At 45.7% G+C, this 17,155-nt stretch overlaps 2 protein-coding genes across 2 annotated transcripts; one reads left to right on the top strand and one right to left on the bottom strand.

The window, feature by feature from the left end:
* The first annotated feature begins 1,163 nt into the window (after positions 1 to 1,163).
* LOC136551105 (F-box protein At3g07870-like) lies at positions 1,164 to 3,472 on the top strand. Its single transcript, XM_066542689.1, has 2 exons — positions 1,164 to 1,279; positions 1,385 to 3,472. Exon 2 carries the CDS (start codon positions 1,416 to 1,418, stop codon positions 2,634 to 2,636), a length of 1,221 nt encoding a protein of 406 aa, XP_066398786.1. The 5' UTR covers positions 1,164 to 1,279; positions 1,385 to 1,415; the 3' UTR covers positions 2,637 to 3,472.
* A 405-nt stretch (positions 3,473 to 3,877) lies between these two features.
* On the bottom strand, positions 3,878 to 16,447 carry LOC136551104 (cysteine-rich receptor-like protein kinase 5). Its single transcript, XM_066542688.1, has 6 exons — positions 15,503 to 16,447; positions 11,311 to 12,075; positions 9,964 to 10,184; positions 8,320 to 8,551; positions 7,929 to 8,166; positions 3,878 to 4,468 (listed from the first exon to the last, which is right to left on the bottom strand). Exons 1-6 carry the CDS (start codon positions 16,323 to 16,325, stop codon positions 4,054 to 4,056), a joined length of 2,694 nt encoding a protein of 897 aa, XP_066398785.1. The 5' UTR covers positions 16,326 to 16,447; the 3' UTR covers positions 3,878 to 4,053.
* Positions 16,448 to 17,155: the final 708 nt, after the last annotated feature.

Below are 17,155 nucleotides of genomic sequence, written 5' to 3'. Positions count from 1 at the left end.
TTATTCTCACTCGTTTGTAACCCCACAGCAAACTTCAAGCACCTAGGCTCAGGAATAAAGTCACCGACCGACTCAAACTGGACGTAGGGCACGTTGCCTGAACCAGTATAAACCATGTGTCATTGAGTGCTAGGCCACATCCGATCACAACGTATGGCAAAACGACAAATATTTACTAGTTGGTCACTTTTCGCATCGACAAAACAATTACAACATACGCCTAAAACAGATGAAACATTTAGAACATACACTTGCAACATAGTCATTTGCAACATATGCAACATCCAGATAAAACACTTGCAATATACGTCCTGAAAATAGATAAACACTTGAAACATTCGTGTGCAGCCATAGCAACATATGCAACATCCAGATGAAACACTTGCAACATAAATCTGAAAAACATATGAAACATATGCTTGAAACATGCGTGTATAACCATAGCAACATATGCAACATCCAGATGAAACACTTAAAACATACGTCGGAAACAACTGAAACACTTGAAACATAGGCTTGCAACATGTCTGAAAACGCCTGAAATACTTGAAACACATTGTCGCCGGCGGTCACGACCAACCTGGTTGGGAACTGCGGTGGCGCAGGCCTCCCCTTCTTACTAACAGTGTGAGGTGGATGGGGGCACAAACGCAGGTGCAGGCGTAGGCCTCCCTAGCCTCCCCTTCCATGATAGACGAGGTGGATGAGGGCGCGAGCGGGAGCGAGCAACGGCGCGTAGGCCGGCAGCACGGGGCGTGCGAAGCAGCCCATCCCGATGGGACGGGCGTATGATTATCTTTTTTTAAGGGAAGCAACGCTTAGTACAGTTTAGGCGGTTTTTTTAATGTCGTTTAGACGATTTTTTTTGCCAAAGCTTTTTTTTTTTTTTTTGCCAACGCCGGCCCAGCATGAGCCCGTGGCAGGCAAACTCAACAAACCAAAAATGCCACTGCGGCCTGCCAGCGCACTGCGCGCATATCAGGCTGGATTCCATCCACTGCAGGCCTTCGTGTCTGTGTGCGCTTGACCGTTTCTCCCGGCCCACAAGGTCCATTTTGTTTTCGTCGCTTCGACGGCACAAGATGCTGCTACATGAGAGACTTTCGGCGGCAGTTTCGTCCCAGATCCCCAGAATCAACTAGATAGCGGATCAACACCGAGCCACCGCCTTGCCACGACGCTCGACGTACGGAGTCCCAACTCCCCTGACAACGCCGCGCGCGGCGCGCTCCCTGCCGCCGTCGGTGGGATCGGCACCGACATCCATCACGATCCGCTGGTATGCCCTCTTCATTCGGCCCTCGCGACCGTGCCTTCCCGATCGGCCGAACTACAGCGAGCCTGCGCGATACGATCCGACCTCTCGTGTCACTGTATGCTGCAGGTACGTCTCGAGGCCTTCGATCGTATCCAGCATGTCGTCGCCGGAGCCGCGCCGCGCACAGCAACGTCGCAGGCTTCCCGCGCCCGCCACTCCCGCCGTCTGTGGCGGCGGCAACGCCGGCGCTCTGCCCTTGGACGCGCTGTGCGAGATCCTGCTGCGTCTCCCGGGCAAGCAGCTCTGCCGGCTGCGCACCGTGTGCCGGGCGTGGCGGTCCCTCCTCTCCGCCCCGTGGTTCGCCGCCGCGCACGCCGCGCGACGCCCGGAGCCCTACATCGTTGCGTCCTACGCCGACGACGTGGACCTGGACCGCGACAGCCTCGTCGACGTCCTGGACATGTCGTCGGGCCAGATCGTCAGGCACGTGGCGGCAGGGAACGCGAGCGACATGGTCGTGAGCGTGGCGGCCTCCGGTCTCGTCTGCGTCAAGACGATCAACAGCGGCAGCTTCCGGTTGCCCGACCCGGTCACCGGAGCCGTGCACAATTTATCAGACAGGCTCGCACCAGAGCACGCTGCGCGAGGGTTCAGCCTGCGCGACTATGGGGAGCCCGTGCACATGTTTGGGCAGGTCGCCGGAACATGCGAGCTCAAGGTGCTGCGGATGCTTCCATTTCGACAACGGCACGACGGCAGTGGCAGCGACCGTGACGACCTGTTTGAGGTCTGCACATTCAGCAGCAGTGCACGGTGGAGGGGAATGCAGGGACCTCCGAGGTCTTTCGTGTGGAATGAATGGACCAGGGTGGTCGTCGGTGGGGTGGTCTACTGCTTAAGCGTGGCGGCGTATTTCGCCGTCGTGAATCGCAGAGCCGATGAGCAAGGCTGGATAGTCCGGTTCGATCTCGAGGCGGAGGAATGGAGGCCAAGAATCAAGGGACCCAGCGACCTCGTTGGTGGTGGCGGCCGGCACAATTTGTATCTGAAGCAGGTTACATTGGCCAACCTGAATGGTTCCTTGGTCATTGTTCATGGTTCAAGCCGCGTCATGGACCTGTGGTTCCTGAAGGACTCCGAGGAAGGCCTTTGGGTCAAGCAGTATAGTGTGCAGATTGAACGTTCTGGACACCTTTCACCCATGCATCCTTTGTTGGTGTTAGAGGACGGCAGGATTGTCACGGTTATTAGATCCATGGGACTGCTGCAGATTTATGACCCAAGAACAAGTACATTCGCGAGTCTGATGATGTTAAGGCATTCCTCTCGAGTTAGTGTGCATGCTGGAAGCTTGTTGAGCCTACATAGTGAGAACTAACCTCTCTCTTAATGAAATACATGCTCAGACATGGTCAGCGGAAAAACCTAATGAGGTGACAGGTGAGCATTGCCATGCATATATTGTCCTTATTATTTTATTTTTTTACTGTGATGGCATCACTAAGGACAACTGGTGGATTCGTTTTGTGTTCTGTGTTCTGTTACGGATACATTTACTGGTGGGAAGGAGGTAATTGTATCAATAATAATCCGCAAATATAACTGATGCATGCCCAGTGTGAGTAGAGCAGAGGAGGCCGGGGACCTGATTCCCGGTCGGCATGGATGGAAGAAGTGGTGATCAACGGCCCTAACTTATCAGCCTGCCTTATTAACCACGGTATTATGTTTTTCTCTCATAAGAAATCAGCGAACAGTACTTTTTAGCCAGTCTTTTCAACGAAGTGAACAGGGCCTGAATTTAGAGGTGGTGAACGAGTGGGAGGGATGGAGGGTGTTCCTTACCTGCGGAATGAGAAAGAGATGGATGGGAATGGTAAACTAAAAAGTAGGGCCTACTTTCAAAAATAAAATAAAAATTAGGGCCCCCGTGGAGACCCCACAGGCGCAAGGATATAATAGAAAACATTAGTGGTGGTCTTCTACTTTTTAATTGTTCGAGTAAGGGCTCTATGTGAGTAGTTTTTCGTCCCATGGTAAAAAGGGCATATGGGCTAAAGTATTGAAATTGCTCTTACCTTACCGCGCCATGCATGAGGATAGAGATGCTGGTGCAGCAAACTAGCCTCTCTGTTTAAATATAGGATTGTAGGATTGTCACTACGAGAACGGTTTGATGATACTCTGTTGCTTGGTGTGCATTGAGTGCGTTTTCCTTCTCCGTTTTGTCGTTGTAATGGTGGGTGCACTACCTTAAATGTATAGATCGAGCCCAGAATCTTGAAATAAAGCTTCCTTCATCTATAAATATATGCGAATGTTCTCTACATGCTTTGTGTAAACTCAAGTTGGATTTCTGACGCTTCAAAGCAAATTTCAGATTCTCACCAGCTGAGTCTATTTTTCTTCACTCAATATATTTTGGACAGGGATACTTCGGTTTCTAGTAGTGATAGGATTTAGCTACACAAGTTGGGAAGAAGATAAATTTGTATCTAACCTGCTCATCACATCGAATATAAATAGGTCAATAATATTCATCCTCTGAAGAACAAAAATATAGTAATTCCATAAGCTTTGATCAACCAATGCGAACGGTAACATTATTCGTTACAAGCTACCAATCGAAAAATGTAGGTATTACAAACCAAGTTCTGTCAAATCTTTTGGAGACCAATCCATGTTGAATGCAGCATGCGTAATAGCTATCAGCAAATAGTTCGTTTCCCTAGTATTTATTCTTCTCCCTGACGACAGAGGGACTGAGCAGACTTTAATTCCCACCCAAGAGCAAATTACTTCTGCAGCTGGTTCACTTGTAATGAGATTACGTGGGCTCGATTATCTTGGTTGAGGCGAGTGCATATGTCCGCGGCTTCAGGCCTTTTTTTTGGTTCTTCATTGACACACTCGAAAGCTAAACCAACGCATTTTTCCACATCCTCAATGCTGTCATCATCCTGCAAGGATGCATCCTTCTTCAGCTGCTCGTGATCCTTAGCGCTGCATCTCTTGAGACTCGTAGTTGTTTCCAAGTCTACGATAAACTTCTCGCGGACCTTGTTGATGAACGATACACCACAGGGGTCACGACTAGTACTAGGAGGCCCAACTCTCATAACTATCCCCAGGATGAGGATACCAAGACTGTATATGTCGCAATGGCGGCTCGCCCTCCCGTTGTCAACAAACTCGGGCGCCATGTATCCGCTGCAAGGCAATCCAAATAGTTGCCATAGACATAATAAGTACTCCCCCTTTCTTAATTAAAACACATATAAGACGTGGTTTGATTTGGCAATCTTTATATTTACGCTTTAACCGCCTACATCTTGTAGCATCATTTGTTGTGGCAATAAAAGTTTGACTATTAGAAAGTATTCTAAATAAATACAGATTTATTGTAATAACTTTTTAGCAAAAGAAAATTTGTTAGACTAATTTGTAGTCAAAGAACACGTGTTTGTATCTTTAAGTGTGTTTGCGCCTTGTATTTGGGGATAGTGGGAGTATAGAACACAACTGATAATTCCACGAGCTAGCTAGAAATATATACTGAGGAAGAAAAAGAGAATCCTAGCTTTTTGTCCATTAGGTCGACCTGAGTTTAATTTTCTTCTCTACTTGTACGTGTACTGAATCAATCAACTCTTGATTAGTCATGTAAAAGGGTTTGTTTGAGATGTACTCACTCCGTTCTAAATTATAATAATTTTGGTTTCAGCTGATGTAGAGCTGCCCGGCAAAGGCATGGGCTACGAGGTGTCTATATAGCTCTTCTAGTTTGGTCCCGTTCGCTTCGCTGAAAAAATAAGCCGAAACACTGTTCCGGCTGATTTGTTGTGAGAGAAAAACACTGCTCCGCGGCTGAAAAAACAAGGTGAAAAGTACGGATTATAAGAGAAGCGAACAAGGCTTGTTCTAAGTTTATTCTTTCTTTAACCTTATCCAAGTTTATATAAAAATATGCACCCACACCTGCAACTCAAATTAATTAGTTTCATTAAGTTCTAAAGGAGAATATATCTTGATAGTGCATTTATTTGAACCTGTAGGTGTTAGTACATTATTCTAAAAATTAGATCAAATTAGAAAAAAAAATTGACCTAGAACAAAGGTGAAGTGAACTATAATTTGAAACATATGAAATAGTTTTCATTTCCTTTTTTCCTCTCTTGCCGAGAGGGCATATATTGGATTTGTTTGTTATTTACTTTCATCTCGTCAATGCAAGCCTCTATACTTCACCGAACATATAATAATAAATAAACACTACTGGAAACGCGTGCTTTGCCGAGGGCCTGAGGCTTTGCCGAGGGCCAAATCTCGGGCACTCGGCAAAGACACTCTTTGCCGAGGGCCAGCCACAGGAGCCCTCGGCAAAGAGGCCTTTGCCGAGGGTATGGCCCTCGGCAAAGACAGGCCCACGGCAAATCAAATCTTTGCCGAGGGCCGCGGCCCTCGGCAAAGATGCCCTCGGCAAATTAGGCCCGTTGGGTCACGGCGGCCATTTCCCGTCAAGCTTTGCCGAGGGCCACCCGTTAGGCCCTCGGCAAAGGTTTTTTTTTTTCTGTGAAACCAGCTTTTTCGGCAATTTTTTTTAAGTCTTTGCCGAGGGTCCTAGACCAGGCCCTCGGCAAAGATTTTTTTAAAACCAGTTTTTCGGCCAAATTTTTTTTATAAATCGCCTTTGCCGAGGGACCGAGGCTAAGCCCTCGACAAAGAAACCCTTTGCCGAGGGCCAGGATAGGCCCTCGGCAAAGATTTTTTATTTTTTTTAAATTCTTTGCCGAGGGCCACGGGCCACGCCCTCGGCAAAGAGCCCTCGGCAATTTTTTTTGGTTTTTTAGCCCAGTTTTTTTGTGGTGCTACAATACATTGTTTTGAACTCAATTTTTAAATTTAGGCTAATTTTGATTTTGTTTTGTATATTTTATTAATTTATTTTGATTCTTTGATTTTTTTCGAATATGTCAAATTTGAACTGCAGGTGCATGGAATATTGCAATGTAGTGTTTCGAAAAATGTTATTCATGTTATTGGTGCATGTTGAGTCCCTATCCACGAACTCGCATCAAATTTCACGCATCTTGTTCGTGTAACATGACGACCGACTTGCCGGAAAAGTGTTTTAAAATTATATAAAATCCATACGAAGTCCAAAAATCACGAAACTTGGCAAGATGTCATGTTATCGCATGTGTAGGCTGTGGTAAAAAATTGAGAAGGTTTCGAGCAGGTTTCAGGCATCCGACGTCGCAACTCGCTCGACCTCGCCGGAGAAGAAAGTGACCCCCGCACCGCGACGCCCGACTCCACCGCAACCCTAGGTAAAACTCTCGTTGTCGGCCTTCGTGCCGTATGTGGTTGTGTGGGCCTTCGTGCCGTAAGTTGATATGAGGGCCTTCGTGCCGTTGTGGTTGTCGGCCTTCGTGCCATTGTGAATGTCGACCATCGTGTCGTTTTTTTGCAGGTTTTGGAAACCTCCCCGTGCAGGGGAGGTGCTGCCGAAATTTTGAACAAAAAATAACCTATTGTCTTTTTATGCAGGAGAAGAGTACGTCGGAGGGGACCCGGAGGACCCCGATCGTCTTCGTCGACGTCGCGGTTCTGCCTGCACTGCGTCACCTCGCCACTGCGTCGATTCGCCACTGCCCCGCTAGCCTTACTTCACCGACACCCTATGTATAAATAACCTCTTTTTGCGCATGTCTGTCGTAGCCCGCGCGTAACCCAGTTAGGCGTCTCCCGTCCGAAAGAGATACGGTCGTAGGTATGCGGATCTTGTGCTAGGTGATGTGGTTGGACTTTAGCGTGATTTGTGATTTATGGTTGTGACTTGTGCTTGGATTTCATTAACTTGTCGTAATAAACATGTGAATGATGATGAACATGTGACTTGTCGTTGTAATATATTGTGATTTGTGGTTCACAATTATGGTTGTGATATATTGTGAGAAAATAGGTTCTGTGTGATATATATATATGTATATATATGAAATGTTTGTGTCGATGGAATGCAAAAAACAAAAAACAAATTTAAATTTCTGTCTCTTTGCCGAGGGCAATGACCAAGGCCCTCGGCAAAGAAGGGTCCTTTGCCAAGGGCCCTAGCAATAGCCCTCGGCAAAGATTTTTTTAAAAAAATCCTGAAAATTTCTCTTGCCGAGGGCCAGGGACCAGGCCCTCGGCAAAGGTTTTAAAAAAAATTTCAAAAAAAAACTATTTCTTTGCCGAGGGCCGGCCCTCAGTAAACAATTTTTTTAAAAAAAAAAACCTTTGCCGAGGGCCCTTGCAATAGCCCTCGGCAAAGGTTTTTTTTGGGAAAAATCCTGAAAATTTCTTTGCCGAGGGCCAGGGAGGAGGCCCTCGGCAAAGATTTTTTTTAAAAAAAAATCTTTGCCGAGGGCAGGCCCTCGGCAAAAAAAATTAAAAAAAACCATTTCTTTGCCGAGGGTCGGCCCTCGGCAAAGAAACCGCCAACGGCACCGGCGCGTGACGGCTTCTTTTCTTTGCCGAGGGCCGTCCTGGCCCTCGGCAAAGACCCCTTCGCCGTCTAAAAATTCCCCGAGGAGTCTTTGCCGAGGGCCAGAGGCCCTCGGCAAAGCATGCGAGTCCAGTAGTGAAACTAATAAACGCATGCACATCAGTACACTGTACAGATACTTACAGTGAACCTTTCACGATCCGTGTGTAAGTATGAGTTTTCGGGTTCAGAAAAGCTCTTGATAGACCAAAATCTGCAATTTTTGGCTTCATTTCCTCATCGAGCAAGATATTGCTGGGCTTTAAGTCCATGTGCAAAATCTTATTGTTATGATCCTGATGTAGGTACTGCAATCCAGCGCAAATTCCACGTATAATCTCGTAACGAATTGGCCATTCAATAACAGATTGCCCCAATGAAGCTGATCAATAAACATATACACAATTCAATAAGCAAACAAGCGTATAAAAAATGCAACACATATATAAAGGTTTGATTGTATTGTGTAGTTGCCAAAGTGTGCGTGCAATATATATGAAGAGCATGACCAGCAGAGAGAGGGAAGCCAACGTACCAAATATTTTTTTATCAAGAGGGCCATTACTGATAAGTTCACTGCAAATGTACAGTCCCCTGCCACGCCGAAACCACCCGTCATTGTTACAAAACCCTACCAGTCGAACCACATTCTTATGCTGTAGTTTTGCGAGTATCTTTAGTTCATCCTTGAGCTCTTTTGCCATTGAAGGATTTGTAACGCACTTGACAGCAAGTTCCTTCGTATTGTGGTCAATATTGAAGGTACCCTAGATTATAATAATCATTTTGAGTCACAAGTATTGTCTAAATGAAAAAATTGAAAAAAAACATAATGCAGCATACTTAAATCAAATAAAATATAAGTTCAGAAGCATTTTAAGTCCCATTTGTTTTGTTTATAATATTATTGCCAATCAGATTATATATTATATCTAGAACAAACAGCCTCCCAGCCCCTCCCAATGATGGAGTACGAGTTTCAAAAAAAAAAAACAATGATGGAGTACGTGTAGGGATGGATAATAAGCCAACTATTTTTTTTAGTTTTCTTCAAAATATAGATATGTTCTTATCTATTATAGCGTCCTGTGTTGTTTGGATCCAACTTCAAACCGAACATCACGAACCAACACTACAACAAAAACCCTTATACATGACGGTTTACCCATGACCTTCCAGCAAATCATCATAGAATGAAGTCATCTGTGACGGTTCAACCTAAGGTGATAGATATATGACGATTGGTTAAATTATCGTCATGGTTGGACGTCACCAATCATTTTGGCACTCTATAGTAAATCTATGACGGACTAATGGGGGAGGTCACAGATCATACATCGAACATGGCGTTGATGTGAGCGTCCACGTCGTTCCTACATGTCATGCTGATGAGAGGCAGGGGCTGGCGCTGATGTAAACAGGGAAGGTGGGACCTACCTGTCGGTGAGGGAGCTAAATTCGTTCCTACGTGTCATGCTGATGAGAGGCAGGGGCAATTTTCAAATGAGCCACCGATCTAAGGGTCTGTTTGGTTTCTACAGGAGCTCCTAAAATTTCTGTCACATCGAATGTTTGGACACATGCATGGAGTATTAAATATAGACTAATTACGAAATTAATTACACAACTTGCGACTAATTTACGAGACGAATCTTTTAAGCCTAACTAGTCCATGATTTGACAACATGGTGCTACAGTAACATGTGCTAATGACAAATTAATTAGGCTTAAAAAATCGTCTCGCAAATTAGCCTCCATCTATGTAATTGGTTTTGTAATTAATCTATATTTAATGCTCCTTATTAGTATCTAAATATTCGGTGTGACATGAATTTTAGGAGCAACTAAATAACCAAACACCCCCTAACTCAATGAGCTTTTTGTCCAGCCCTGTACAGTGTGTATCCTAAACCCGACTAGAAATAATAGGACCAACGTTGTCTATTAATTTGGGGACTGACTATGTCATCTTTCTAGTTTTATATTTTTTTCCTCCATTGTTGTGTTACCACTGTGTGTTTGATAGTTCCCTCCATGGTTGGTATTTCACTGCTCTAGAAACAGATTTTATCAATAGGATTTGATTTACATATTGTTAAGAGAATGCTTTCTCTACATCAACATGTATACTAATTGTGTGCAGGTATCTAAAATTCAAAAATGCTACTCATACACATACCTTGTAGACCTTCCCGAATCCACCTTCTCCAAGTAATTCATCTTTATCAAAGTTCTTGGTGGCACTCTTTATATGGCCAAAAGGAAAATCCTTTAGACCGGCTACATTTTGGAAATGTCTCCGTTTCTTTTCATAATGTCTCATAACTAGGAATGCCACAAGAAAAATTATTATTGAAAAGGAAACAGGGATAACTATCTCCACTCGCTGGACCAATCCACCTGTAAAAGGTTTCACCATTAGTAGAAATATAAGCACCCTCTTTTTAGTTAGGGACCCACATATTCTTCAAATTTACCTTTTAACAATATGATTATGCAAACTTTTTCAAGAAAATGTGTTAATTCTAAAAGAAGGCGGATCAGGTATGTAATGAAAAACATACACAAATAACACACAATATCGAGAACATCAATATTCTCTAGCAGTAGCCCCAGCGCAACTCAGCCACTATTTTTAGACTAAAAAGTGGGACCTCTCACTAGTGGTTATCCTCTCATTTTAATCCAACTTCTCTCTCTTAGCTCCAATATTGCTCCCATGTTCGCACTCCTACCCCCTTGATGTCCGTGCCACCGCCTCTATGTGGTGCTAGGGAATTTGAGGCTCATCTCTATAGACTCGAGTGGCTATGGCTCAAGCACAGGTGACAGCAGGCCTCCTACAGGAAAGGTAAAGGGCATCTAAACCACGATAGAGAAGCATCCGACCTACAGAGATTCTGTAGCAGAGGATCTCGACTTGGCCCTATTGTGTTTTGGCGAGGCGGATAGGCTCTAGAGAGCCATGGGTTGGGCTTGGCCACAGGGGATAGCAAGCCTCCATATAGCAGAGGGACTGAGGGAGCAGGAGCACGAGGAGGGCGCGCACCGGCGCCGATGCAAAGCAGTGGCTTGGCAACTCTCTCGTGCGAGGGGAAAGGGGAGTGGGGGTGTGGTGAGGGTAAGGAGGAGGGGATGGGAGATGGCGTAAACAACAAAGTTGGGGTGGGATGCGTCGCTTGTGGGGATAGGGAATCAGAGAGCATTTCTATTTCGCATGTTAGGATGGACCCGTGCTAAACCTTTCTTTATTTTCTTGGACCTCAAAAGTGAACAGAAACCCCACTGAAGATGCTTTACTAGAAATTACATTTGGTACATAATATATTGAAGCAATAAGCATTATGAAACTTGTGTAGTTTTTATCTATGGCATCAATTATATATAGTGAAATCCAGTATGTAAGAATAAATTAATCAAGTGCATGCATAAAGTTGATTTACTAGAATAATATTGGTGCAGAATTGACTAATAACAAGGAAAGAACAAAAAAAAAAAAGGAAAAGCGAAGGTTACATTTGAGTACCTTTTACTGTTTCCTGTTGCCAAGGGCCGGTACCGGTGGGGGGCACGTCTTTTGCTGCTTCCGGTCGCAAACAGCAGGTACCGGTGGGGGGCACGTAGACTTCAAAGGGCGTCAGGTCGTACCTGATGTAGAAGCTAAACCCAGTGATGGACACCCCCTCCGACCACTGTACCTCGGCCGCTAATTTCTGCGCGACCGATTTAATGTAGCTGGAGCATAATTCCCTCGGCAAGTCCCTGTTGCACTGCGCCAGACCGTAGAGCTTGTGCGTGCTGTTGAACGTGCGGTTGCCCCACCCAATCATCATGGGCGAGCTCACAGCTGCGCCGGCCAGATCCGTCAGCAGATCCTGGCGGGTTTGCTGAAAGGCAATGGTATCAGGCACGCTGGCCGCGTGGTTCTGCGTGTAGAAGGCAATGCTATTGGAAGCTTCGTCGTCGTCTGCGGCGGCGAGAATGGGTATGTCCGAGTACCGGAGCACGCAGCCCTGGTACGCGACGCTTGCGCTGTTGCTCTCCGGGCAGGCCTTGGGCGCCCCGGCGGATGCCGCCTGGAGGCAGTTCTTGCACTGGTCCGACAATGGTATGTCGGCGTGGCACATGGCCGTCACAAACACCTTGTTCGCCGACCCCGTCGTGCCGTTGAAGAACCCGCTGTTGTTGATGGCATTCGAGGGGAGTGCGTCGAGAAACTGGTGGAGGTTCAACTGGTAGGGGTCGCTGCTGGTGCTGACGTTTCCGGAGCAATCCTTGTATTGTACCACATCTGTTCCAAATTTTAGGGAGTACGTGTCAACATTAGATTCACATTGGAAAGCATGCATTTTCATATGATGTTCATGTTCATTTCGTAGTCGGCTGGTGATGACATATCACGAAATAAACTAATGCCGATGATGACATATCACGAAATAAATAAACTGATGACCTATTTGGGATGTAGGGATTACCTTTTTCGATTTATGCCTAGCTACCCAAGTACCAAATGATTTTTTGCGTGATAAAACATGGAGTATATTTAATAATTGTCGGTGCAAAAAGTGACCAACAAGTAAATATTTATAGTTTTGCCGTGCGTTGTAATCGGATGTGGCCTAACACTCAATGACACAGGGTTTATACTGGTTCAGGCAACGTGCCCTACGTCCAGTTCTAGTCGGTCGGTGACTTTATTCCTGAACCCAGGTGCTCGAAGTTTGCTTTGTGTTACAAACGAGTGATAGTAAGAAGGGGGTGTTAGAGGTCCGGTCAGACTCTGAACCGAAGGGCCAAGAGTGACGGGAGCTCAAACGTGCGCTAAGTATTGAAACATATGCTCCGTGTAGCTTTGGAGTTCTAGAGCTGTGGAGCTGTTCGAGTGCTCAGAATGTCTAAAGCTTAGCGGAGAGAGAGAGAGAGAGAGAGAGAGAGAGAGAGAGAGAGAGAGAGAGAGAGTCAGAATGACCGTCCTCCGTTGGAAGAGAGCGCATCCCCTTTTATAGATAAAGGGGATGGCCTTACAAGTGAAAGAGAGGGAGAGAGAGTGTGCACGTAGTCTTGTTGCCCACGCCGCCGGGTACAAGACGGTCATTGGCGCCCATAATACTGTTTATGTCAGACGCATGTGGCAGCTTTACCGTGTTCGCTTGGTATGGCAAATGACGGCACCCACAACACTGTAAGGCAAATATCGACGCCCACAACACTGTTTGGGTTCTGATATGCCTGAAAGGTTGAAAACACCCTTCTGGTATGCCCTGGCGGTACTGTCCTGCAGGTATGCATGGTATGGTCTTCGGAATTACGGTTGACTTGAGCGCCTTGCCTTATCTGCTCTGCCTGATTCTTGGGTCCTCACCGAGCGGGCGTCCCCGGTCGGTCGTTTCCAGTCGGCTCCGACCACGTCGGTCGGAGGAGAGCTGTAAGCAGAGGTTCGGCGTATTCCCGGTCGGAAAAGTGGGTCGGAGTCGGAAGCGAGCGTCGTTCCCTCCTTGGCCAGGCCTTCCGGTCGAAGACTAGATCGCTCTTCCGGCCTGTCGTTAGGTATCTGGGCCGGTCCAGGAGTCGCGCGTTGTTGTAACGCCGTCTGCTGGGCCGAGCTTTTGCTCGGAACCGGGCCCATCGGGGACCCTGGGTTTATGAACCCGATAATAATTGTTTCACTGTGAACCATGGCTACCTCTGTTTGTTAATTAGGTTTCTTTTGGTGGTTCTATCCATGCAGTTCCATGTTTTATACTCCCTCCATACCGGTAATTAAGGTCGTTTTGGACAACATTTAGAATACCCAAGGAGTGATTAATTAGGGTGAATTTTCCCCCGTTCGCCCTTATAAAATAGGTCTTTGGGTATGTCCTGTGCAGCAAACGTTTCATAGCTTTAGTGGCTAGCGCGCCCGGGCCAGATGCAGGAGGGCACGGTTCGATCCATTGCTGGAGCTGTATTTTTGCATGACGTGTGATTTTTTTTTTGACAGGGCTTGCCGCATGATTTTGCATGGCTCTGTACGTGCCGAGTTGCTACGTGTGATTTTGTTTTTACAGGGCTTGATGCGTGATCTTTGCATCTTCTTTCTTTTTCATATGTGCGTTTCATAGATCGAAGAAATAGTACCAATGTGTTCCTAGTGCCGGAGTATATGCAGCGATTGCATGGACGCGACAGAGTTCGGCTCGACGGACTCGGGCACGACGTCGACGGCCTCCGCCGAGACTTCGTTCGACGCGACGGCCTCCGCCGAGACTTCATTCGACGGACGTGCGATTTATTGGCTTATTGCCTGGCGTCCATGCGTGCAGCGAGTGGAGGCAACGAAGGAAGCGGAGGCGAGCGAGCGAGCGTAGGCAAGGAAGGAAGCAGCGCGGCTAGTCCGACGATGGCGGGCGCGGAGCTGATGGCAGCCGTTGAGCGCGTCCGTCCACTCCCGGACCCCGTGCGTGCGAGCGAGCAAGGAAGGAAGGGGACGCGGAAGGGACCGCGGCGTAATTTACTCCCGTGAATGAATGAGCGCATTAGGAAACGAAGAGTCAGGGGCGTCCAAAACTAGCTTAGCGCAACTAAAGCGACTTCATTTGCGCAAACGATGTCGCACCCTTAACTACAAGAAATGTGCCGGTTTATGACGTTTGTGGCATGACATTAGGTTAATTAAAATATCACTGCATCAGCTACTTTATGACGTTTTTTCTAGAGGCCTCTCAATTTAGTGACATAAATGAATGTATGTCACAAAAAATGTCTTAAAGCTAGTCCAAATATATATTGTGACAATAGTTGCCATGTCATAAAGAGAAATTCGCAATGATGGTGTGTCAAATTATTTTATTGATTTTGTTAGCATTTGTTACCATGGTGGCATGTAGGTCCATCTACCAAGACGGGTCTAGTAACACTCCTTGGTGTTGATCAAGGTCGTTAATCCTATCCATGAGTATATATCATTATTTACTGATACGGAGGGAGTACTCTACTCAACATGGATGCTAGCATCTTCATTCATTTAAGCTAGGAATTGGTGGCACTATATATTAATTATTTTTGTAGTAGTAGAGGATGTGCCCGTCAACAATGAGACCCCCTCTCCATCAATATTGAGATCCATGAGTCCAACCTTTAAGAGGTGCTCATAGGGTTTGGATGTTCTTGCTTGTGTTCATAGAAGGTGACTGTGCAAGGGTATTTGTGAGTGTCCTTCATTGTATCAGTTTTGGCAAAAAAAAAAAAGAAAAAAGAAAAAAAAGGGTTTCACTAATCTATCCGTAGTTTTTGCGGAAGTTACTCATCAATTAATAATGACATTTCTATTTGTGAACCTGTCTATACTCCTATTTGCATATACTGATAATATATAAGGAGGTCAAAGATATAGGGAAACGTACCAAAACTAAATAATAATCTTTCAGACATGCAAAGATGGCAGCTGATGGTAAGAGCCCTAGCTTACTTGGGAGATAGAAAAAACAAATCCAAACTATAATTTGAAACTTCTGGATTTCGGTGTTTATATATCACAGGATCTATAAATGTCTCTTGCTATGGTTTACGCTAGACATTGTATGTACTATTTATTCCTCCTAAAACTTTTTTAGGAGCTGAAAACCACTGTTTTTAGGAGGAAAATATTAGGTACTCTTGGAGATGAGGACTAGAGGAGTAGTTGCCAATGAAGTGATCGAGTGATATTAATAGTATAGCAATGAACACTGAATGTTTACCTTTTGCTGTTTCCGTAGGCTCACTGCTGTTGTCTGGCACGTAAACTTGGAAGGGCGTCAAGTCGTACCTGACGTAGAAGGCAGGCCCTATCATAGTCAGCCCCGACGACGATTGTGCATCAGGTGCTAACTTCGGAATATAATCGGGGACGACCCCCCAAATGTACGAGGAACATAATTCCTTTGGCAAGTCCCTGTAGCACTGCGCCAGACCATAGAGGTTGTGCGTGCTGTTGAACTTGCGGTTGTCCGATGCAATCATCAAGGGCGAGGTAGCAACTTCGCTGCTCAGATCTTTCAACAGATCCGTCCGCGTCTGATTAAGGGCAGTGGAATCAGGAACCCGGACGGCGTTGAGATGGCATAGCCCAATGGTGTCGCCGAAGATGTTGTCAATGGCATCGGCGTGAACGGGCGTGTCCCAGTACCGGAGCACGCAGCCCCGGTACGCGACAATTGCGTTGTAGCTCGATGGACAGGCCTTGGGCGCCTGGGCGGTGGCCGCTTGGAGACAGCCCTCGCAGCGGTCTGGCCACCGCAAGTCGGCTTGGCACATGGCCATCCCGAACACGGCGTTCGTGGATCCCACCGAGCCGTTGAAGAATCCACCGTTGTTGATGACATTTGACGGGAGCGTGGCGAGGAACCGGCGGAGGTTCATCACGTAGTCGATGAAGCCTCCGCCGCTGCTGAAGTTTACGGAGTTGGAGCATTGCGTGTAGTTTTGATGATAGTCCGAGATGCTGTCGGCAGCGCCACACCTCTGGAGAAGTGTTAGCGGGATGAGAAGGAAGATGAGAGAGGCTACAATGGAACCCGGCATGGCTACAGTGGGTTTTAGTTTACCAAACTGGAGGGGAAGGCAGCTGGGAGCTAGCTAGCTGTGTTGAGTTGCTTGCATGAAGCATTCGGCGCGCGGTACTTTGGGATGAGAAGGCAAGCATAAGTGAGCCCCTATTTTAAGAGTAGACCACGGCATATCTGCTGTGTGATGACTATAACGAGTTGACCTGGGATTGGCTTTGAACAATTCGACTCTATATATATATATATATATATATATATATATATATATATATATATATATATATATATATATATATATATATATATATATATATATATATATAGGGAGAGACTATTCAGCAGCCGGCTACAAAATAAGTTATTCTGTAGCCACCTCTATTTATCATAATTTTATATACTAATTTACCATAATGTCAATACATATTTACGATAGTTGGGTTACTATAACACATGGGAATATTTACCATAACATTATAGTAAACCACTTAGTAAGGAGTTACTGTAAATCTCGTAAATTAACATAGTAATTATCGTAACTCAAAGTGGCTACAGAATAAGTTATTCTATGGCCAGCTACAGAATAGTAGTTCTATATATATATATATATATATATATATTGCACATGGGCTCAGTTTGGTTTGTACTCAATATTGGTTCATCCTGTTTTTGTAGTTTTCCTTTCTTCATAGATGCTGTTCAAAGCCTAATACTCTCTGTATACACTTGAGGATAACGAGTAATCAGTGATTGGCAGTAATAAGAAAGCGTGCTAGCAATGAGATGTACTAGTAGTTTTTTTTCTATTGTGTACTAGCTAAAACGCAAGTGCGTTTCAAAGGATCTTAA

Source organism: Miscanthus floridulus, chromosome 4 (genome assembly GCF_019320115.1).
Source record: "Miscanthus floridulus cultivar M001 chromosome 4, ASM1932011v1, whole genome shotgun sequence".
NCBI classification, from domain to species: domain Eukaryota; kingdom Viridiplantae; phylum Streptophyta; class Magnoliopsida; order Poales; family Poaceae; genus Miscanthus; species Miscanthus floridulus.
Note: the sequence above shows the minus strand (reverse complement) of the source record. Positions and strands in the feature narration are given on the sequence as shown.